The following is a 25306-nucleotide window of genomic DNA, read 5'->3' on the forward strand; positions in this document are numbered from 1 at the left end:
TATACCGTCGATCATCCTGCGGCATCGCTGAACATGTATTATATACTTCCACACAGTCTGACCTAAGTTATAACAATTCAATGAGTGGAAACAGAAAAATAGAAATACATTGTTCTATAAGTATTTGACTGAGACTGTAACAATTTAAAGGTAATTTGTGCGGTAAACCTAATGTAGTGAGACTAAAGTTCTGATCCATCCTTTCGTGATTTTTTGGACTGTAACAATTCATGTACATTGTGTATTACGACCAAAAATAAATATTCTTGCGTTTTCGCTAAAATTACTTGTTGTGGTGTCATAAATTGTTTTGCCTTTGACTTTGAAAACTAAAAATACTTCAATTAAACACTCTTTCTACTTTTCGGTCAAATTATAGCTATTATCGATGAAATGTGGCCTTTCTTCCCGTATTACTTTGTTGTTGTTGTTGTTGTTGTTGTTTTATTTTGGCTAAATCCATATTTTTAAGATTTTATATGCAATAATTTATACGCTTTAGATGAACTTCTTTTCCATTTTAATAATTTATTAATAAAACAAATCCGTGTACTTAATCACTTATTTCTTGTGTGCTCACTATGTGCGTGTAAAATATAGCAGATACAAGAATATTTATTTGAAGTCGTGTATATGATAACAAAATAATATTAGCTGATAAGCTATTTACCGACTTGAATAAAAAAAACATACATAACATAACTATGCATAAAACTAATTGTTGGCCTTAACCTTAAAGCATATAGTTTATATTTATGCAGACAATTACAAATAGTAAGATGGATAGGAGCACTGTACATCTATACAATGATAACATCGACTAGTTTTTCCCAACTTTATGGCCGGTACACGCACACCGTTTCGCTAGTACCACTGTTTAATGGTTAGTTATTTCAAGAATATAAATTCAGGATAATATTAGTTTACATTTTAAACAAACAAAGTTGTAAGTAGCATTATGTACATGGGAATTACAGCATGGTATAGTAATGTGTAGTTGGTAAAAAACATTGTTTTCCCAGTTTTTTACTATACTATAACTTGCTTTGGACAGTATTGCTAAGAGGAGGAACTTAATTTATCATGTAATTTAATGTACTCGTGTTTTTTATTTATTTATTTTGGCAGCATAAACTACACCAAAGCTATTAAAACGCTGTCTTAGGTTTGAGATTAAAAACCGTCTACAAACATGATAGTGCAATCCCATGCTTTTAATGGTTGTATGTAGCCGTAAAAAAGGTTATTCACTGCTTCAATAGTATTTACTCGAAAACGGGACTTTATTCGCAATTTATTGTCTAGATTGTAATTAATTAATTAATTTATACGCTACATACGACGTATGTGAAACTTAAATACTTTTTAATGTATTTATTTCTTTTATATGCGATGTCGTTTTAAATAGTTATTACTTTCTTTCTAATGTTTATACCATGATTTGTACCATCGTGTTTCGATCCAGAAATATGAATTATGATAACGAGTGCGATTAAATGCTTTAATGCTGGATATTAATTCCTTATGTAGGCCATTGTTTATCTTCGTTTTTATTAAATTACCTTTTAATTTCTTCTTCAAATAAAAAATTGCATCATACATGATTCCAACTCAGTTTATTTTGGTACAAACATTTTGAAAACATTTTACAGAGGCGTCAAGATGTCAGTTGATGGAGCTGGTCAGGGGGACTTGGTGGCTAAGCACTACAATCAGCTGCAGGAGTCAGGCCGGGAGTCACGGATGGACAGCAGGATTTTTTACATGAGGAACTTTAACAACTGGATCAAAAGCGTCGTCATCAGTTAGTGACAAATGTAGCCTAAAATAATAGACATGTTATACGGGATTCTTCCAGTCCCTAACGTCTAAACGGGAATGTGCAAAAAACAGGGGTGTTTTAAAAATATTGAAATTGTTTTAAGTGAAGAATTTTATGGTTGAAATTGATCATAAAGAGTTATATTCATATTTTACCATGTAAGTGAAATGTTATTTTACACTAAACAAGCATTTAATGCATTAAAACAAGTTGTTTACCTTTCTAATAAAACGAAAGTTGACTGACACAGACAACAATTATGCGAAGGGGAACAACTCGATACAATCGTTATAACTCGGCCTCCTCCGACAAAGCTTCGAGATAGACCTCGTTATACAATCGTAACAACTCGCCATGGCCGAAATGTTCCGAGCGCTTTAAAACTGTGCCCTGAAGCCTTGCAGGTGCCCTTCATGTATACAGTACACTCAACGAGTTAGACCCACTGTCCTCGCTCACTCCGAGGGATAAAGTCGATGATCGCGGACTTCCTCCGAGGGTAAAACTGTTGCCCTTGCTAAAACCCCTCCGAGTTTCTCCGATAGGCTGGTTTTCCGCCGAGTTTAACATGAACGATAACGTTGAAAATCGTCCGATTTTATGACCCCTCGGCGGAACTCCGTGTCTAATCAGATAAGCAAGAAATCACTATTGTTTAGAAGTTATTTTTTATGCTTATGTACATTATTAATCGTACAAGATTCTTACCAGCGTTTAATTTGTTTTGTGTCCGAAAACGCCAATTGAATATTGTCTTGACTTGTTTATAGTAAACATTGAATCATTGATAAATTGCCACTAATTGTATTGCATCATAAAACAGCCGACATTTTACACGATTCTGAACCATGACCTCTGACGTCACGCGCGTGATCAATACATTATATAGAATATACTTTTTATTATTGGTGGTTTAAAATAGTATGACATATTGCGGAATTTTTCCACAGAAAACGAGGCAAGGCTTCAACCATGCGCTGTGAACGCGGACAGACAATAAATTCATTGAGTTGGCCGTGATAGCGAAAATCTGCGGAGGAAAACGGAAAGTGGGTCTAACTCGTTGAGTGTACTGTAAATCGTTATGTTTTGACAGAATGAAATGAAGAAAAGCCGTCAAACTCATAATTATAAGTTGGATATTTATTTTTTGTGTACGGAACTAATATAAAATAACTTTATCTGGTACCGTATTATATCATGCATAGGATGCACTTTTTTACCTCCAATTTTCGTCTTAAAAATTGCCTGCGTCCTTTCTATGCTATTAGAAGTCCATTTCAGGTCGAAAATTGGACCGGGGAAGAATGCGGTAATAGTAAGTATCTGTACTGCGTCACCGAAGAGAACAACTGACATAGGTAAAATCACGCAAGTTAACACACGCAGAAATATATTGAATGTTTACTTTAAAATGATTTATTGAGAAGTAAATTGAAAACAAACACGAGTGTTTACTTTTTTACAAAAGGGACGCTACTCACAAAAACTCAATGTGAGTCAGCACTTTACTGGATTGAGTTATAACGACAACGGAAAATCGGGAAAAGAGGTAAATATCAATTAATCGTTGTTCATGAGTTTAATGATTCGATATTTTACAAAACATTTTGTTGTATGTTACTGTTTTAAAAAATTAATAAAGGAATGTGCATAACGCAAAGTAGCATTATTGTCACTATCAAATCTTTTCAAGTGTGCGAAGGTGTGAAAAACACCCGCTGTCTGTCATTAGAAAAACATCAATAGAACAAACTATTGCGATGGTAATACCGTATGGTTGTTTGTTCGCAATTTACCCGACGTGCCTTCCGCTGGCAAGGCTAATTACCGACATGCATTAATTATGCCGACATGCTTTAATCCGTGCAGCGACAAGCCTTATCAAAACAATAATCAGTTTTGACAATACAGTTTTGTTGCGGTTGCAACGGTTGACTGTCATTCAGAAGGCATGTCGAGACTTTTGCAACAGTTGACTGTCAGTCAGAAGGCGTGTCTGGACTATTACGGCATTTGTATAAGTCTTATAATATGCGTGAATGTTCTCAAAATGTCAAGACATATATCATTGTTGTGGACGCTAAATTACCGAAATACGACAATAATTATCGAAATATACAAGACAGTTATCGAAATATGCCTTATATACAATTTTTTGTTTGTTTTTTACTTCAATACATGTTATAAATACTTTACCAACCTCAATTTTTCGGCTCCGATTTTGACATTTTTCCGCTGCGCCCTATCTTATATATTAAGGGGTTTTACCCGTTTTCTCAGCTATTTTTGGCCTGCGTCCTATCTATGCGAGCATCCTATACATGATATAATACGGTAATATTTCTTGTTTTTATGATAGTTTATAGACGCTGTATGCTTTAACCCGGAATCCTGATCGGAACAACTACCCACTTTTGATACTAAACAATTTGTACGTGAAGGATTTGCCATATCAAAAATCTAAAACAATCCGTCAATGTACAATTATTTGGACTAGTGACAAATGTTACAGACTTCTTTGAAAACTTTGGAAAAAAGAATATAGGCAAATGGTCAAAAAGTGAATAGCGTAATTAATGGGGGTTCATACATGCCATATTTTCTGGAGACCATTCAGGGGGATTTGTTCAGAAAGGCTGAAATTTAGGGGTATTTTGGTAGTATTCAGGGGGATTTTTCTAAGCAGGTTTAAGTTGGCAAAATTTCAAAGTATTTTTTGAGATGCAAGGACGAAAAAATGTATTCACATATACTTTGCTATGAAAACCTCTAACTTTTTCATTATACAGAATTATTTTATGTCATGATTTATCATATTCTTATGATACACTGTCATACTGTAATACTGTAAATTAAATTAACCTTCCTCCAAAGTCTTTTAAAAAAATCTGCTTGATACTATCAGCTATGATGACGTTCAAACACTAAGAGAATGGAATGAATATTACTTATTTCTTCCTTTTCCAAAGTAGTAATATTTCTTTGCCTTTGATCATTACTTCAAATTAATTGATCACTTAATGTTATGGTTTCCTTTTGGCTTTTATCAAACCAGTCATTTCACCCTTGCGTAGTTGATTCTTTACATTCAGTTTCACTCACATACTGTGGTTTCACTTTGTCAGTGCTTGATGTAAAATCTCTAAAAAAAAGATTTTTACCACCCGCCGGGAGACCGGGGGATGGATCGAAATTCCTGGGGATTTTCCCCCCCACTGGGGGATATGGCATGTATGGGGGTTTCTATCATGGTTGCAACATATACAACTTCAGATTTGTAATTTGATAATTTAATTATAATTAATTTGTAAATATCACCTTATTTTTGAATGACATTAATTCTGTATGCTTAATTCTTTAATCAAATGTCTTATACCAATCATTTTTGAAGACCATTCAGGGGGATTTGTTCAAAAGGCTGAAAATTCAGAGGGATTTTGGTAGTATTCAGGGGGGTTTTTAGCAGATCTAATTCCGCAAAATTTCAAAGTATTTTAAGACGCAAGTACAAAAAACCGAATTGCCATAATTTGGAAAGGCTCCCGAGGGGACTATGTCCAAAATTTAAGGGGATTTGGGTCACATTCCAGGGGATTTGGGTCACATACCAGGCGATTTTCATCATCGCCATGTAGCACTACGAGCATGATGCACGTGCCAATTCACCTTGTTTTCCAGCACTTCATCTATATTTTTATGAGACACAGCCATATTGCATAATATAAGCACTCACTTGCAAAATAAAATACTTCATAGAAAAATATGTTTCAGAGAAAATTTAATGGGCTTACCTTCCTCTAAAATTGGATACAAAATCTGCTGCCTATGGTCATAAATGATGACTTTCAGACTAATAGAGAGAATGGAATGAATTATCAATATTTTTCATTTCAATTCCCAAATAGTCAGATTTGTTTGCTTTTGATAAAAAGCAAATGCATAATTTATTGTTCAAGTTCATAAACATATCTTCTTTTGGCATTCATCAAAAAATAAAAACATCACCACCATAATAAATAAATAAAAGTCATTTCATCCGAATTGTCTAATTTCAGTTTCTTTTCTGAAGTTCTGTTATTTTTCGATATTTGCGATGAAGGTCAATGTTATGTTTGTAAACATTTAAGTGAGGCATAACAATGAACAGTTGTCTATTAGTTATTTTAATCCTGTTCTTTACCAAATAATTTACTGTCACCTTTAATTATTCATCCTTTTGATGACAATGACACATGTTTTGAAGAACTAATTTGTTACATCCTCTCTGATTGGATAAAAGTTATAGTTAAACCAATGAAAATCAACCTTTTATCTGACCAGTCTAATTGACTTTTCTTTTGCAAATTCTGTCAGTTTCAATTCTGTCAGTTTCAATCAAAACAATGCATGAAATGTGCCCTGTTGATTTATTAAGTGTCACCCAATAGGTGTTGTTAAAACACACCATCAGTTGATAATCCAATTAAGCTTCAGGACAGGAGCATTATAACTGTAAACAGGCATATATAATTAAACCCTGTGATAAATTTGCGTAATTTTAAACACACTTTTTTACAATTCCGGGGGATTTTCATCCCCCTCCGGGAGACCGGGGGATGGGTCGAAATTCCGGGGAATTTTTTTCCCCTCCATGGGATATGGCATGTATGATTGACATCATTCTAGTTTCAATGTGCGTCTGTTAACAGGTTCCCTGTAAACAGCGCAAAATGGTTTTATTGATCATTTAAAGAATGGCCTTTTCTTTTTGGTACCCAACTGTTTCACCAGCCATTTGATTTTGGTGATCCTGTCAAAAAACAGTGTCTCCTGTCACCATCAGTATTGTGCCCAGATGTACAGTTTTACCATTTGTATTAATTGTTCCAGATGAGGCCCTACAGAGGGTGAAGGGGGACAAGGGTCATGATCGGGACATCTCGGTGCTGGATCTGTGTTCCGGGAAGGGTGGGGACCTGCTGAAGTGGAAGAAGGGAAACATCCGACACATTGTCTGTGCTGGTGGGTTGTATTATACTTACTTGGTTCTGAAAACCAGGCTCTCAATCGTTAACTGTCAAGATTCAATATGTTGACAGTGAAATTGTTTGTCGAAAAAAGAATGAGTAGTTGAATGTTTTAAATTTGCAATATATGTATTAGCTCAAGCCTTACCATGTTGAATTCAAAAAGAAATATGAAATGATTGATAAGTTAATATATATTGAAGAACCTTAGGATACTATATGAATTTGCCTATCATTATTAATTACTTATGAAAAATGAGCAAAACAATTCCCATTCTTTTAATACGAGGGTTGTCCGGAAAGTTTTGAGACTGTGTCTATACTTCAAAACGTTTTTAATAAAAATCAACAAACAATAAGCAGCTGTGTATATAAACCATTCACGAGTTTCCTTTTGAAAAATGAAATTATATAATCTCATAATAAGGAAGAAAATGGTTGTCAAGGCAACCTATCTAGCGCTTCACGGGCACTTTGAATTTTACTCTTTCTGAAAATTGTTCACAATTCATATATACTACTCCTTCTAAATAATAGATGCCAAAACGTCACGTCAAAACATATGAAGACAGTATGACGTCAGCTATATCACCCCGCAATTTATTAAAGCCATCAAACTGTAGACAAGTTTGTAACGATCAACGGAAGTAGAGAGGTATTTCAAAGAAGTACAAAAAAACTGCAACTTTGATGTCACGCACGGAGCAGCGTGCTATGATCAAACACGGCGTTCGCAGCGGGATAGCTCCTACAAATACTTATACGTTTCTAACACGGGATAAATCAATGCAAAAATGTTCAAGGGCTTTGGTTTTTTGCTGGCATGGACGTTTTTAGTGACGGGCATGAAAATTTGTACGATTAAAACGGCAGACCGCCAGTCGTGAATGAAAGTGGCGTAAATTCAGTGCGGGACAGATTACAAGAAGACCGGCGGAGGAAAGTGAGGGAAATTGGTGACTCTGTTCAGTTAAAAAGGACAGTTGTTCATAATATTATGGAAGAGTGGTACGGAAAGATATTTAAGCAATGGGTTGAACGCCACCGTAAGTGTATACTTGCAAAAAGAGGGTATTTTGAAAAAAATGACGTGACGCAATGAGACAAGAAAGAGTGCTCCGTGACATGTGACCTGTTGAAACTTTCAGGATTTGTTTATATTAGAAAAAATTGTCAGCTGCTAAAATTTAAAATGCATCCTATGAGTTGTATGTTTTTTATGAACGCAGTCTCAAAACTTTCCGGACATCCCTTGTAGGTACAGGAGTTAATTTACTTTTCTGCATGTGATTGTGATCTAAGACTGGAAATTCTTCTGGATAACTTTTTTGAATTTTACATCTCATTAAATGCTTATGGTAGTGTATATAATTAATTAGTTGAATAAAGCTAATCAATAGCTAGGTTGAATGAATAATGTTACTTCTCTAAATTTATGTCCCTTTCAACAGATGTATGTAATGTGCAGCAATAATCTTTGATTAATTAATTAAAATGAAGGGTTGTTCATGGAGGCAGAAAATGACAAAAATAGACAGTTGCGTAGCATAGGCTTGAATTCAGTTTACTTTAACCATTTTTGTTTGATATATGCTCTGGATTGCTAAAAAATGAGCATGAAAAAAATAGTAGACTTGTATAGTGTCTTTAATAGGTCCTTAACAGCAGATAATCTCCCACAATGCATTTGGTTTACAAATGATACTGATACAGTATTTTAACCCCATATCCGATAATTCCATTCTACAAGCAAAACATCAAAATATTGATACTCTCTTAATGGTTTTTAGACATAGCTGAAACGTCTGTTGAGCAGTCGGAACAGAGGTACCGAGATATGGTCAGTCGGGAACGATTCTCAGACAGAGTGTTTACTGCACAGTTCATTGCAGCTGACTGCTCCAAGGTAAGGGACTCTGTTCTTAGCTTAGTGCTGTGAAATTTGTCATTAATGAATTGTTGGCAATAAATATGTACGTGTACATGTAACTTCATGGTCAGATGTTACACTAAATTACCATACATTTATGTGATACTTTTCACATTTTACTGTACTTGAGCTTTGATCTTTTACATAAATGATCTCTTTCCTCAGATTTCAATTCTAACATTGTAGTATAAGTTTCACTCACAGGAATTAGACTCAGTGTTTGGTCAAAAATGGTGTTTTTGACCAAACACTGAGTCAAATTCCTGTGGTTTCACTGTGAGGTAAGATATGATTGTGTTATTTAGTTACGTAGTTTAAATAAAAATAAAAACATTAAACAAAAAGGGTTATTAGTGTGAATTTTTTTTCTATTGTTTACTCTACTGTATGTATCAAAGCTTTGTTAATTAACAACAGTCTTGTGTTTGTTGATAAGCAATAATTTTTTCTCTACAGACAAGACTGAAGGATAAGTACAAAGATGCGGATATCCAGTTTGACGTGTGTAGTTGCCAGTTTTCCTTCCATTACTGCTTCGAGTCACTACCCCAGGCAGAGATGATGTTACGCAATGCCGTGGAGAATCTCAAGTTGGGCGGATATTTCATAGGAACTACACCAAACAGTCAAGAACTAGTGTAGGCTTTTTATTATAAGATGTTTATTTTTGAGTGAACAATAACTTATTCTGTTTGAAAACAGTTCTTGGAAAAAACTACATACATTAATTAATTAATTAGAATTAATTAAACTTAATTTTATAAATATCAGCACCATCTGTTGAATTCCAGTCGACGAGTGCGTGACTCTGATGACATGTCGTTTGGCAATGATGTGTACAGGGTGACGTTTGAAACAGAGAACAAGGAGGAGCTTCCTCTGTTTGGGGCCAAATACAACTTCCACCTGGAGGGTGTGGTGGACTGTCCGGAGTTCCTCGTCTTTTTTCCTGTCCTTGAAAAGTGAGTGAAATATACAGAAGGATGTGAATGCCACCAGAGCTTAGACCTGTTCTAGAGTGGCCATGAAGTAGAAAACTTAAGTCTGTGATACAGTTTTCAAGCTTATTTAACCTCCTGTACATCCCTTGGATGCCCAAAATAACATGCATCAAGTGTATATCATTATATTATTGGGACCGGACAAACCTAATTACAACAGGCCTCCATGAGGTTCACAGGACTTCCGGGTGAAAAATCTTAGGGTACAGTGTACTGCAACCTGCTTTACATTGAGCATGTTAAATAACCAAATCATAGAAGGTCTATGATATCCCATTTGGATATTTATGATTCTATTGTATCACACTCCTTCATACTACGAAGAGTGATCCAGAATTAGGTGGACTTCTTACATATTTTCTATATTTTTCGTCTAAATCATTTTAAATTTCAAGAATATCTTATTCAAAGTGTTCTGCTTAGACAAAAAGAATTTAAGGTCTGTAAATAAAATGTGTATTGAAAAATTACGGCTTTCAAAATAACGGGAACACACGGTCTAAAATTTATGTTTACAAACTTTTTATGTATCTATCTCAACATGTTTTTCTTCCACGTTTGTCTAGGGAATTCCGCCAAATTACGTCACATATTACGCTGACGTCATACGAATATACAGATCAAATTTCTGACGTCATTTCTGTTTAAAAGTCGTTATTTTCTGATTTGATTACATGCTCAGTCTGGGATACAATATGGCGTCATTGGACTTTGTAGACACGCGAGCCGTGATAAAGTTTTGCATTGGATTGGGAAAAACACCGACACAGACGATGAAAATGATGGCCAAGGCGAAAATGAAACAACCTGTGTGCCGTTCATTAGTCTTCAACTGGCATCAACACTATAGAGAAGGGCGAGATTCGTTAGACGACAATAAGGGAAGAGGATGAAAGAAGACGAGGGGTACGACGTTAGTGACGTTGGTGAAGAACGTCATCGAAGGAGATCGCCGCTCAGAGTAAACAAGTCTGGAGCCAACTACATGTTCATCATGTTCATGGATAGACAGGGAATGCTTCTCAACCACGTTGTACCAAAGGGTCAAACGGTCAATGCAGATGACTTTGCGAAGAAATTATTATTATTATTAAAATTATTATTATTTTTATTATTATTATCATTATTATCACTTTTATTAATAGCAAATTGACAATTGAAATGATATGATGCAAAAACGCAATTGTTTCATTATGTTTCTTCTTTATCATCCAATTCGAAGAGAACTTGCACATGCGATCGCAAAAAAGAGGCCGGCAGTAAACTTGGATCATTGTTTACTGCACATGGACAATGCCCCAGCACACACTGCTGCATCGACCTGGCTTGAGCTCAGCCTGTTAGACTTGGAGACTGTCGCGCATCCGCCATACTCGCCAGATCTTGCGCCAATGGATTTTGCGGTATTTCCAGAAATCAAGAGGCAGCTTAGAGGACATCGTTTTCATTCACTCCATGAACTGCAAGTTAATGTGCATAATGCAATATCCACGTTTTCTAAAGAGTGGTATTGAAATGTTTATACTCAGTGGATAACTCGCCATGAAAAGTGTGTCAGTGTTGGTGGGAAATACTTCGAAAAAATTTGACGCTATATGAGCTCAACGTCATCGACATTATTGGACTGCGCCGGTTTGGTTCAACCATATGTCGTTTATGTATTGTAAATCAGCGAAAACTGTATGTATTGCTCTTAAATTTCAGGAAACATAAGGGATATGTTATATGTATTGTATGTGAAGTTTCTATGTTCTATGCGCAACGATAATTGAACTTTTAAAAAAAGTCCACGTAATTCTGGATCAACCCTCGTACATGTATAATAAATAAACACTTGACTTACTTTACTGTTTACATACATAGTAAGATGTACATGTATGGTTGTACTAAAAAAATCATTGCCTTGAAACTTGAATATTCATCACAAATTTCGAAAGACAGTCAGCAAACATTGTTTTAAGCATCTATGAAAATGGTTTTTGACACTCATGCATTAGAGTATGTACTATGCTGATTATTCAGACCTTGCAATTTTAGATAGTGAGAATACAACATACTTATTACTTATATGGTTAATTTGGTTGCAGAACAGACAGAGTGAGGTATTTGGAGGTTAGGAAACCCTAGATAGTTCTTTGGATTGTTTCCATGCTCAATGTAAACATGCAGTATCACCTCAAGTATAAGCAGGGTCCTTTACATTTCATAGTGAACTTATTTATTGTGAAATGTTATACAACATACCTGGCTGATCTTTCATCAAAACTTGTGACAAAAGCCAAGTAACACCAGTTCATATAAGATGTGCCACTTCTTTGAACAGTTTTAAAAAAGAAATCGAGAAATATCTGTAACATTCACAAAGATTGGTGTTTTTATTGTTTGTGTTACTTAATGTTCAAGTGTTTGGCAAGTTTGTTGGGTTCGACGGTCTTATGTACTTTTACTTTCATGTGTGTATCATAATAAAGCAATAGTTATACATAATCTTATTTACAAGCATTGCTACTGTATTTATGATATTGTAAAGAAGTTGTGTTACATAGCTAAATGACTATTGCCTTCAATAAGTGAATTTACTAAATATCATTTAATTAATTATTATATGTACCAGTTATTTATTTTCAGAATGGCAGAGAAGCATGGTATGAAGTTGATAAGCCGTCAGCCGTTCGCCGAGTTTTTCAACAAGCACTCTGAGGACAGAGATTACAAGAGTCTTCTGGGCAGAATGCAGGCGTTAGAGGTCGGTGCTCCAGTTGATTGTACATATTCATTTAGCTTGTTTGTTTGAGTCATAATTAAAAGTCTTGTATCTATTTTCTGTGTAATAATTAGTACTGTAGTCCTTCAGGAGAGGTCAAGATAATTTTACCCTAGAAGGGTTAAACCCACTACTTTTTGCATACGATTGTATGATTGTTATAACTCAATTGACCACATGCAGGAATACTTTCAAGTGTGTTTTTATGCTTTAACCAATAAAGGTATTAAAGCTGCACTCTCACAGATTTACCGTTTTGACAACTTTTTTTTATTTTTTGTCTTGGAATGAGCCAATTTTTGTGTATATTTCTTCAAATTAGTGATATATGACTGCTGACAAAAGGTCAGATTGCAGATTTTCATATTTCTGTTATAAAACTACTAACGGTTTAAGGAAAATGCATAAAACATCAATTTTTGAACTTAGATATGAAAATCTGCATTCTGAATTTTTGTCAGCAGACTTATATCACTTGTTTCCATGCATTTTCGAATAAAATGGCTCGTTCCAAGACAAAAATTAAAAAAGTTGTCAAAACGTTCAATCTGTGAGAGTGCAGCTTTAATTCATGTCTGACAAACAAAAACATATGGTCTTTTATTTTAATACACTCTCGTGTTCCCATATCTCCATGTAATTTTTGTGGCGTGAAAACATTCCCATATGTCTGTATAATCTAGGTATAGTGAAGCATTTCCCTTCGGTAAGTTGCTGGCAATATACTAGTCTGTTTATGGTAGTTCGATATACAACTCAAAATGCAAACAAATCAAAGTGTTTGTGTACTCAATTCAGCAACACAGGTTTTGATGATTTTTGGTGAACCACTTTATGAAAAAATAATTGTTTTCTCAATTGTTCTGATCTGAAATGATAGAAGTATTATTGTGAGTTTGGCATGTGTTACAGAAGTACCCACCAGAGTCTGGAAGCAAACTACTGGGTTTAGAAGACCGGGATTACGAGCATGTCAAGTCATATGTTGATGGGCAGGCAGCTGATGATAGCAATCAAGGCCGACCTGTCTCTGTGGTAGGCTTATATATGGTTTTGTAATTATTGGAAGATTGGTTGTGTACCATTTTCTATCCCTCATATTCAAACAGACCCCCTGCTAACTACCAGGATTGATAATTATTATCATTTGTTAGAACCTTTGTGTTCTATAACATTGCTTGTTCTACTTTTGTGGCCTCAAACTGCATTTTACTGGTAGTGTTTTAAACGCCAAATCTTTGCTGAAAGTCACTCCAATATTATTTGTCAAAACACACAACCGTATTGTTTTGTATGTAGCTTTAAATAGCTCCAGGGAAAAAGTTAATAAAGGTAGTTATCAATTCAAATGGTATTAAAATAACTATAGCAACTTTAAATGTCTTGCCTTATGGTTTTTATTATAAGTGAAGAGGCACCATATGACACTTTTACCAAGTTTCTATTCACATATTTTTTCAGGGAACCCTGTCAAAGGCGGAATGGGAAGCCGTCAGTAAGTACTGAGTGTTTCATTTCTGCTCATTTGATCAGGGTTTTTTTAGAGTAATTATTAAGAGCTTATATATTTTCAATAAAAGTTTCATGATGCTTATTCAGTTGTTGCTTGTTATAAAAAAAAATTTGAGAGAGAGTTTTCAATAAATTTTTATTTATTTACATATACTTTTAAACTTGTATGGGTTTTAATAATTATATTTAACCATTTTTAAAATACTTTTATGATAAAAATGTCCAATTTTCCTGTTTTAGCCATCTACTGTGTGTTCATGTTCCAAAAAGTCCGGGATCCTGCTACGGGTGAGACATGGCAGGGATCAGCAACAGCTGACGCTAGTAATGGAACACCAGACTCTGAACAGTCGAGAAAACGACCCGCTAATGAGGCTTCAGACACGGAACCTCCGAAAGTTCCAAGACCGACTTAGTAAACAGTGTAAACTTCACATGTATGGCAGTATGTATACATGTTTACTGTATTCTGGACCAAGTATATAATCCATAACCAATAATGGATTATTCAACCGAAACAGCAGTTCATTGGTATATTTCCAATTTGACACATCGTTTATACCACTGTATGTTCCAAATACTGGCTATGTTGACCATAGCTTGGTGGTTATTTTGATGCAAAAGATTTGGTGCAAATAAACTGTGTCTGTACAACATGAGGCTTGTTTCTTGCCCAGGGTGTGTAAAAAAGGAGCTTTTATTTGTAGAGTATTTGTTGTTGTTATATTGTTTACAGCATATGAACATTGTGGCATAGTTCTCTTTTGCGTTGTAAGTAAATATTGATGGAGGGCTGTACTATACTGATTTTCAGCTTGTATAAATTTGAATGTATTAATTAAGTTGATCTATAAAACGACATATTTAATCTCATTGCATGAGACTTGGCTTTTTCTTTTTTTCTTTTTAAAGGACCTAAATATAATTTACGGTATTTTTTTCTGTCACTTAAACTGTGTTTGTTCATGAAATTTTGCTCTCTTTTTTATTTTTTATTTTCATTATTTCATTTATTATTCATTTTTTTGACATTAAATTGTTTATACCATACTTCAATCCTTTTGTTATCCGATGTGATAAAAGTAGCAAATGGGTTGAGTCTTGGTTCTGACATTGTTCCATGAGTTAGTAATGAAAAGCGGTGGTGGTTCATCCCATTTTTTCTATCTTAATGCATCATCATAAATTAACTTATTTTACTTTAATGATCAAAGCGAAAAAGCAGATGATTAAGGTACAGATAAAATATATTTAAAATAGTTTGGCACTTTTTTTAACTGGGAAATTTGTGGCCATTTTTTAATATTTAAAAAAAAATGTATATATTTAGGTTAATATTTCTTTAAGTGTTCGTAAATCATATTGGTTTCTATCATTGAAGTTAAATGAGTTAAATATGATAATGCTTTTAAGTTGTATCAAGAAATAATATAAACTTATAGTTTGCGCCATTAAAAGCGACTTGGTAAGTTAGTAATGATATGCAGTGGAATGAATGACCAAAGAAAGAATACAGACAAATTTTATGTTTACAATATTTCTTAATCTATTAAAGGCTTTTCTTTTTCCAGGATAGCAAGATTTATATATGTTTTGGTCAATATTACTGATTGTAAACAGAGTATTTTGTGACAAGAAAATAAGGCTTTTACCATTGTCATTTAAAGACTGAACGTCATACTCGTTCAATGTTCAGAGGTTTAAAAGGGTGCTGCACTTTTTGGTTATCATCAAACGGCATAGGGGTTAAGCTAAACTGTTATAGGAGGATGCTGCACCTTGTTCTCATTTGGTTGCACCTATTCGCTCTCAATAGAGGGCACCAAGTGCACCCTTCTGCCGTAATTGAATTAAATGCTCAAGATAATCAAATAATAATTTTATTTTGATTACAACTTGTATTAGGACTATAAATACATACAAATTGCTAATATTTCTATATTTTAACACATTTTCTAACATTTTCTTTCAAATTCATAGTGTTCAAGTGTTTCATAGCCCAATACAAAGTGCCCTTTTCTCCCGAAGTACCGTCTCTGCAGCACCATTTTCTCCCTAAGTACCCTCTCTGCAGCACCATTTTCTCCCTTAGTACCCTCTCTGCAGCACCATTTTCTCCCTAAGTACCCTCTCTGCAGCACCATTTTCTCCCTTAGTACCCTCTCTGCAGCACCATTTTCTCCCGAAGTACCGTCTCTGCAGCACCATTTTCTCCTTTAGTACCCTCTCTGCAGCACCATTTTCTCCCTTAGTACCCTCTCTGCAGCACCATTTTCTCCCTTAGTACCCTCTCTGCAGCACCATTTTCTCCCTAAGTACCCTCTCTGCAGCACCATTTTCTCCTTTAGTACCCTCTCTGCAGCACCATTTTCTCCCTTAGTACCCTCTCTGCAGCACCATTTTCTCCCTAAGTACCCTCTCTGCAGCACCATTTTCTCCTTTAGTACCCTCTCTGCAGCACCATTTTCTCCCTTAGTACCCTCTCTGCAGCACCATTTTCTCCTTTAGTACCCTCTCTGCAGCACCATTTTCTCCCTTAGTACCCTCTCTGCAGCACCATTTTCTCCCTAAGTACCCTCTCTGCAGCACCATTTTCTCCTTTAGTACCCTCTCTGCAGCACCATTTTCCCCTTAGTACCCTCTCTGCAGCACCATTTTCTCCCTAAGTACCCTCTGCAGCACCATTTTCTCCTTTAGTACCCTCTCTGCAGCACCATTTTCTCCCTTAGTACCCTCTCTGCAGCACCATTTTCTCCCTTAGTACCCTCTCTGCAGCACCATTTTCTCCCTAAGTACCCTCTCTGCAGCACCATTTTCTCCTTTAGTACCCTCTCTGCAGCACCATTTTCTCCCTTAGTACCCTCTCTGCAGCACCATTTTCTCCCTAAGTACCCTCTCTGCAGCACCATTTTCTCCCTTAGTACCCTCTCTGCAGCACCATTTTCTCCCTAAGTACCCTCTCTGCAGCACCATTTTCTCCTTTAGTACCCTCTCTGCAGCACCATTTTCTCCCTTAGTACCCTCTCTGCAGCACCATTTTCTCCTTTAGTACCCTCTCTGCAACACCATTTTCTTTTTAAAACCTATGGCAAAATAGAAACTCAACAAGTTGGAGGAGTTTTTTTGTAGAGGATTTAATTCTTAAACAATAAAAAACAGCAATAAATATAATGGAATAACATATAAATTAGAACTTCTGTTTACATGTTATAATAACTATAGCTTACGATATGTATATCATTACTGTATAAAAATCAGCATCTATAATAAATACTACTGACCAGGTATATTTGATGTACACATTTCCTAAAATATAAAATGAAATATAACTTAAAACTCTAATCAGGACATACATGTTGGGGGATTACTGCAGGATTACTACGACTTCTATTTATATATATTATATATATTTAGTTACATCTCTCTGACACTGAGCCCACAGTATATCTTGGACATGCATACTTTAAAATAATTTAAGTATATATTAACTATAATGAAGACATTTCTTCAAGACGAGCGTTATATTCCCCTATAGAAATACATGTGATATTAAACACTGGGAACTTGATCTCTGTGAGGTCGATAATTCACTTACTGAAGCTGTGAATCTTATTTTCATTATAACATTAAAGGTATATAATGGTAAAGCTGCTGTATTGTTTGAAATAACTTAGTCTACTCTTATTACTCATCTTTTGTCATTAAGTATTATATTAAAGATACTTGTATATTCGCTGAAGACGTCGGTGAATATGGACGTCATTGTTCTGATCCAATCAATTAGTTCCAATATCTACTCAAAGCTCTTTATCACAGGAAGTCAAGTAATTCATTAAATTCCACCAGCGGATATTTTTGTCTGATCACAGATTGGAAACAGCCATAGACCTCCATAGCTACCGGCAAATTCTTTGGCAACACAGTTATTTCGTGATCCGTCCCCATGACGTCAGTGATGACGTCACATACGTTTGTGCAATCTTCATCATCCTGGTCATTTCCATTCAGAGATCCTCCTAAAACGTACATTGCAGTTCCAGTTTTGAGAGTTCCAAAATTCTTTCGATTAAAATTTTCCAACTTGTGAACGAGATTTATTTTGGCATCGGGTTTGAATTTGTGAATTTCGCCATTCGTAAACGTTATGTACGTCTGCTTGTTAAACGTAACTGAGAACGTGTTACGTTGAGGTGACGGCAAATTTCCAACCACGGAACATGTATTTGTCCGTGTATCGAAGCACTGAATTATCGCCGTCTCCTCGGTGAAGCCTTTCCATCCACCGAACAGGAAGATCCTTTCCCCGTGTACGGCACCGGAAGAGGCGTCAACCGCGTGCAGCAGTTCCCCGGTAGTTTCCCACGTGTTTGTAGGAATGTCGTACTCTTCCACGCTGGAGACTGTACCGAAGTTGTAGCCACCGAGGACGTACAAACTGTCCTTTACCCCTACCATGGTGTGCCTATATCGACCAGTTTTCATCTTTGTTTTTTCTAGCCATTTAAACTGCTTTGATGAAAAGAAGAATAACGAGTTTGGCCTCATCGTTCCCCCAGAAACGAATACATCGTTGCCATATGGACACGTGACAAAGTTGTCTCCGATGTCAACCGGAAGTGAACATATTGAATACCACTTATGCTCTTTCACGTTGTAACCGATACATTCAGCTTCACTTATGCTGTCTTTCCCTTGTTGGTACCTTCTGCCAAGAACTATCGTCAGGGCGACGTCCGTGCAGTTATTCCTTGGCCTCACTTTCAGGCTGTCGAACGTGTGTCGTCTGTCGGGCAGAGCGTGATATTTTACCGCGTTCTTTAATAGCGCGATGCAAGACTCGTCATAATGAGCATGTCTAAAAGAAAAGATATCCTCCAAGAGAAACTCCAGGCTCACTTGACAAAGTCTCATCTCTGAAAGCACCTGGGGGAAAAACTTTTTCCTTGCGGATTCGTCATACATGATCCATTTTAAAGCTGTCTTGCATACATTTTCCTCTCGTTGGACGTATAACTCATCGCTTTTGATGATCTGCAAAAAGTCTTCATTTTCGAGTCGGAATATCTCATTTGATTTTCTTACTGCGTCAAATTGGTTGGATATAATATCCCAGGCGACTGCCTCCAATCGTTCGCACTGAAGAGCTCTTCCGGTTACCCAAAATCCAACACTATTTTCCGGCGATATTTCGTCCAGTAGTATATCCTCACAGTGGTGTTTTAGCTGTGAGATTTGGAACAGGGAGGCTGCTTGAAGTAATTCTTCAACATTTGTCGTATTTGCCACGGCGGCACCAGCGTAGATAAATCTTAGGATATCGCGGAATATTGGAGACCGCACGTCCACCAACGTCACTTTCTCAGATTTGGACTCGATCATACCGGAAGAGAACATAGCGTCGAAATAACCGGAAGACGCGGCCAACACCGCCTTGTGGCAGGGAAATTCCTCATGTTGGACAATCATGGTTACGTCACAATGGCGGCCATCTTCGTATAACCGGAAAAGGCCGTTCTGCAGCCATGTAGCGATCGTTTCTGTCATGTCAACACTGAAACAATGGAACACGGTTCTTGGCAACATTTTATAATATATATACTAGTATTTTATGTGTGTACATATATGTGATCGTGCCAGCATGAATTTTTAGCACAGTAGTTTGATGGGAATGAGCTCCTGCTTAGGTGCCATATGCACTCCTACCAACGATCTAGTATAAAACAACTATGGATAAATACATTTTAACAATGCCAGTTATCTCGAGCATTTCGAAGTTGTCCGACACTGTTAACCTGCAGTAAAGCATAGGTATTGTATGCTATATCGTTGGTAGGAGTGACCCCTTTGGTAAATAAAAGAAGTAGTTAGCGTTTAATGTCACTAAAACATGTACAGGTCATATGACACCAAAGCAGGATTTACATTTCAAACAAAGTACTGTGATTTTAAGAAGTATACTCACTTTGTAGCAAAAAGGTGAGAAAGTTTTTAAATTACGCTATAAAAACTTAAGTTAACGCCTTATTCCAAAAAGCTTTAAGAGTGTTCACATATATTTAAAATGTACATTTCACGAGAACGATATCCTAGTGTCAATATATGTTTTATGAGTACCATACCTATATTGTCCATAAAGGTGTATTGGTATCAACATGTTTACACCGTTATCAGATAAAACCATCTCAACAACTTAAAACAATAATATTATTACAACAATTTGACACATCTGTCAATTAAATTGGTAAAATGTCATATTTCCGGATATTGGCAAACCAGACTACTCTGGCTAATACGTTTAACATTAATTTTCGCTTCGGTTAAACGCCTAAAGGGATTTTTGTTTGCAAATATTTTTATATTTATTGTTTTCAATTTTAAAGCATTGTCGTCTTTAACTCGTTTGACTTGAATAATCATATCAAAAAAGCATATGATTAATACTGATTAAAAATAGCGATATTTTGGCACTTTTCAACTGGGAAAGTTGTGGCCACGTAGCTATTAATTAAAAAACACGTTTGTAAAAGCTTAATTTAATGTTCTTTTAGCTGTACCTAATTCATATGTCTTTTTTATCATTAAAGTCAAATGAGTTTTAAAAAAAAACATGATAATGCATTAAAGTTATATAAACAATAAAATTAGCCTATAGTGTGCGCCTTAAACAGCGACTTGAGCAAGACGTAACATACACACAACGTTAAATTCCTGTTTCCAGACCTGCCAGTGTTTTTGGTTTTGTCATCAGTTAGATTTATACTACATGTAATATGATTTAGGTCGATTGTGATAAAAGCAACTTATAGAACCATCCTGAAGTCCGTTCTCTGGGCAGAAACCAGTGCATGTGCATATGTCCATTTTGAGAGGTCATGGGAAAGTTACCCTAGTGGAGATCCAACTCACAAGTTATTGGGTTAGAGGCCGACACCTGGATCATTAGACCACTCTCACCCTAGTCGGGGTCGAACCTACAACGTATTCGGGGAGAGGCGGACACCAGTACCACTAGACCACTCTCACCCTAGTCGGGGTCGAACCTACAACGTATTCGGGGAGAGGCGGACACCAGTACCACTAGACCACTCTAACCTTAGTCGGGGTCGAACTAACATCGTATTGGGTCAGAGGGGGTCACTTGTATCACTAGACCACTCTCACCCTAGTCGGGGTCAAACCTACAACGTAAAAGGCGAGAGGCGAACAACAATAACATTAGACCACTCTCACCCTAGTCGGGGTCGAACCAACAATGTACTGGGGGAGGCGGACACATGTACCACTAGACCACTCTCACCCTAGTCGGGGTCGAACCAACAATGTACTGGGGGAGGCGGACACATGTATCACTAGACCACTCTCACCCTGGTCGGGGTCGAACCAACAATGTACTGGGGGAGGCGGACACCTGTACCACTAGACCACTCTCACCCTAGTCGGGGTCGAACCAACAATGTACTGGGGGAGGCGGACAAATGTACCACTAGACCACTCTCACTCTAATCGGGGTCGAATCAACAATGTACTGGGGGAGGCGGACACCTGTACCACTAGACCACTCTCACCCTGGTCGGGGTCGAACCAACAATGTACTGGGGGAGGCGGACACCTGTACCTCTAGACCACTCTCACTCTAATCGGGGTCGAACCAACAACGTATTCGGGGAGACGGAAACATGTACCACTAGACCACTCTCACTCAAATCGGGGTCGAACCAACAATGTACTGGGGGATACGGACACCTGTACCACTAGACCACTCTCACTCTAATCGGGGTCGAACCAACAAGGTATTACTGAATGGTGAACATCTAGACTCTTCCCACCCTGGTCGGTGTTGAACCATCAACGCATTGGGGGAGAGGAGGACACCTGTACCACTAGACCACTCTCACCCATGCCGGGGTCGAACCAACAATGTACTGGGGGAGGCGGACACCTGTACCACTAGACCACTCTCACCCTGGTCGGGGTCGAACCAATCATGTACTGGGGGAGGCGGACACCTGTACCACTAGACCACACTCACTCTAATCGGGGTCGAACCAACAATGTACTGGGGGAGGCGGACACCTGTACCACTAGACCACTCTCACTCTAATCGGGGTCGAACCAACAATGTACTGGGGGATACGGACACCTGTACCACTAGACCACTCTCACTCTAATCGGGGTCGAACCAACAAGGTACATGTATTAGGTGAATGGTGGACATCTAGACCCTTCCCACCCTGGTCGGTGTTGAGCCATCAACGTATTGGGGGAGAGGCGGACACCTGTACCACTAGACCAGTCTCACCCATGTCGGGGTCGAACTAACATCGTATTGGGTCAGAGGGGGTCACTTGTATCACTAGACCACTCTCAACCTAGTCGGGGTCGAACCAGCTACGTATTAGTTGAATGGTGGACACCTAGACCACTGCCACTCTTGTCGGGGTCGAAACAACAACGCATTGGATGAATGGTGGACATCTATATCACTTGACCAACCTCACCCCGGTCGGGGCCGAACCATCAAGTTCTTGGGTGGGAGGCGGACACCTGTCTGTATCATACCACTCTCACCATAGTCGGGGTCGAACCAACAACGAATAAGGTGAGTGGTGCACACCTGTACCACTAGACCACTCTCACCCTGGTCGAGGTCGAACCAGCAACGCAATGGCTGAATGGTGTACACCTATATCACAAGACCAACCTCACCCTGGTCGGGGCCGAAACATCAAGTTCTTGGGTGTGAGGCGGGCATCTATATCACACCTGTCACACCCGGACACCTGTCTGTATCATTATACCACTCTCACCATAGTCGGGGTCGAACCAACAACGTATAAAGTGAGTGGTGCACACCTGTACCACTAGACCACTCCCACCCTGGTCGGGGTCGAACCATCAAGTTCTTGGGTGGGAGGCGGGCACCTGCATCACTAGACCACTCCTACCCTGGTTGGGGTCGAACCATCAAGTTCTTGTGTGGGAGGCGGACACCTATACCACAAGACCAACCTCACCCTGGTCGGGGCCAAACCATCAAGTTCTTGGGTGGGAGGCGGGCACCTGTATCACTAGACCACTCCCAACCTGGTCGGGGCCGAACCATCAAGTTCTTGTGTGGGAGGCAGACACCTGTACCACTAGACCAACCTCACCCTGGTCGGGGCCAAACCATCAAGTTCTTGGGTGGGAGGCGGGCACCTGTATCACTAGACCACTCCCACCCTGGTCGGGGCCGAACCATCAAGTTCTTGTGTGGGAGGCAGACACCTGTACCACTAGACCAACCTCACCCTGGTCGGGGTCGAACCATCAAGTTCTTGGGTGGGAGGCAGACACCTGTACCACTAGACCAACCTCACCCTGGTCGGGGTCGAACCATCAAGTTCTTGGGTGGGAAGCAGGCACCTGTATCACTAGACCACTCCCACCCTGGTCGGGGTCGAACCATCAAGTTCTTGGGTTGGAGGCGGGCACCTGTCTGTATCACTAGACGACTCTCACCCTGGTCGGGGTCGAACCTACACATATGTCCTGTGTGAGAGGCGGACACCTGTACCACAAGACCACTCTCACCGAGAATACAACGGTTTCCTGACCGTTTGGTTTCCTCAGTTATTCTCTTTGCTTTTTTGCAAGGGAAAGACACATCAATATATCCAGACAAAACTGGAGACGATAAACAGTGTGAAAATGATATTCAGAAACAAATTCATCGCAACAAAAACAATGAAATGAAATGGGCAAAATAGCCTGCAGGTAATCGCTGTTTATATGCAGTAAGACATACTCGAATTCAACAGAATTCAACAACAGCTTAAGATAAATTGTTAAGGCAGTTTAATTGTTCAGTCAGTCGTCTTCAAACTTCCTTATCTCCTACGTGTTAGTCTTGTCCGTACATGTACATAATAGCATATGTTATCGAAATGGATACATTCGAATTGTAAAAGGCAGTATCGACCCATGTTCAGCCTTTATGTATGCACATAGACTAAAACTTCAAATCGAAATAAACGAACTTTTAGAAACAGTGGAAACGTATATTAAAGTTATGAAATAAAAGTTTTGCTTTCTATTCTCTTGTTTACGCAGGATATGTATTTATCTTAGCATTCATGGCGTTTAATAATCTCTATTATGATAGACACTAATATAAATTTCATTCAAACATTTATGCATTTAATTATTCGACTATTTGATAAAAGAGCACTTCTTCCATAGAAATGCGCGTGTTTGTCTTTATCCAGAAAATTGCTTATATTGAAATTAGTAAAAAGCATTTACAAATGATATACGTACCTAGTATATGTATAATACTTTAACAATATTCAACACATTTGAGCATAAGTCCGAAATATATCAGCATAATATCGTCTGTTGTCTGTATTGTAATATCTACTGCAGAACGTTTGTAAACAGACCTTGTTTACATTATATCGATCTTGCCTCTTAATATTGGGCGCGCCTGGACACGTATAATATCGCGAACGGTCTAATTGTTAACATATTGATCTTATCGCATTTATACAATGCAGAAGTACACTACAGAAAACTGGCAACAATACTCATACTATTATTCTGGGGTCATTCGAGACCAGCTGTATGCAAAGTCTGAGGTAAAACATCATGTGTTATTTAATATGAAAGTAAGAATACGATAGGTATTACCTCTGACCTTGCGTGCGCACGCGCCTGAGTGCGTGCGTGAGTGTGTGTGTGTGATTGCACGTGTGCGCGCGTGTGTTATGCCGGTATAGTACGTATCGTAAATCGAATGCAAGGACATGTATAGTTTATACCTTGTATACATATTGTTCGTATAAATAAAATTTCCGAAATTTAGTCAAGTTTTCATCTACAGGCCCATTTGATTAATATTTAAGTTTTTCATTCCATCAAAAACGGCGAATTTTTCATTCCTTTCTTTAACTTTGCTATCAAAATATATTTTTAAACGCTTTTCGGGAGTTTTATGCCGTAAATGATGATAATAATAATAATAATAATAATAATAATAATAATAACAACAACAACAATAGTAATTATAATTATAATAATAATAAACTGGCCAATCTACGAACTCTATCCCAGCTTAATAAGATAAGACAAATTTATTTCCAGTCATGTTGCATGTGTAAAATTTTTGAATCACAGTATACATATTGCAGGATACAAGTTATAATAGTAAGTTAGCATATTTAAATTTTATGTCAATATACATAAGGCTTCATTTCGATTAGTTAAAATACAAATAACAAAAGTTTCAAT

General features: G+C 37.5%; 2 protein-coding genes across 3 annotated transcripts; one reads left to right on the top strand and one right to left on the bottom strand.

Moving 5' to 3' along the window:
• Window positions 1–1236: 1236 nt before the first annotated feature.
• On the top strand, window positions 1237–15088 carry LOC128244986 (mRNA cap guanine-N7 methyltransferase-like). Its single transcript, XM_052963164.1, has 10 exons — window positions 1237–1343; window positions 1653–1804; window positions 6695–6826; window positions 8622–8737; window positions 9218–9399; window positions 9553–9723; window positions 12391–12508; window positions 13439–13561; window positions 13988–14021; window positions 14279–15088. Exons 2-10 carry the CDS (start codon window positions 1663–1665, stop codon window positions 14452–14454), a joined length of 1194 nt encoding a protein of 397 aa, XP_052819124.1. The 5' UTR covers window positions 1237–1343; window positions 1653–1662; the 3' UTR covers window positions 14455–15088.
• Window positions 15089–17059: 1971 nt separating this feature from the next.
• LOC128243590 (kelch-like protein 24) lies at window positions 17060–24463 on the bottom strand. 2 transcript variants are annotated; one of them, XM_052961450.1, is made up of 2 exons: window positions 24338–24463; window positions 17060–19589 (listed from the first exon to the last, which is right to left on the bottom strand). In XM_052961450.1, the coding sequence occupies exon 2, from the start codon at window positions 19580–19582 to the stop codon at window positions 17849–17851; it is 1734 nt and encodes a 577-aa protein (XP_052817410.1). In that variant the 5' UTR covers window positions 19583–19589; window positions 24338–24463; the 3' UTR covers window positions 17060–17848. The 2 variants fall into 2 exon arrangements, with proteins under 2 accessions (XP_052817410.1, XP_052817411.1); XM_052961451.1 differs by lacking the exon at window positions 24338–24463 and adding an exon at window positions 20001–20090.
• Window positions 24464–25306: the final 843 nt, after the last annotated feature.

This window comes from Mya arenaria, chromosome 8 (genome assembly GCF_026914265.1).
Source record: "Mya arenaria isolate MELC-2E11 chromosome 8, ASM2691426v1".
In the NCBI taxonomy this organism is placed as follows: Eukaryota; Metazoa; Mollusca; class Bivalvia; order Myida; family Myidae; genus Mya; species Mya arenaria.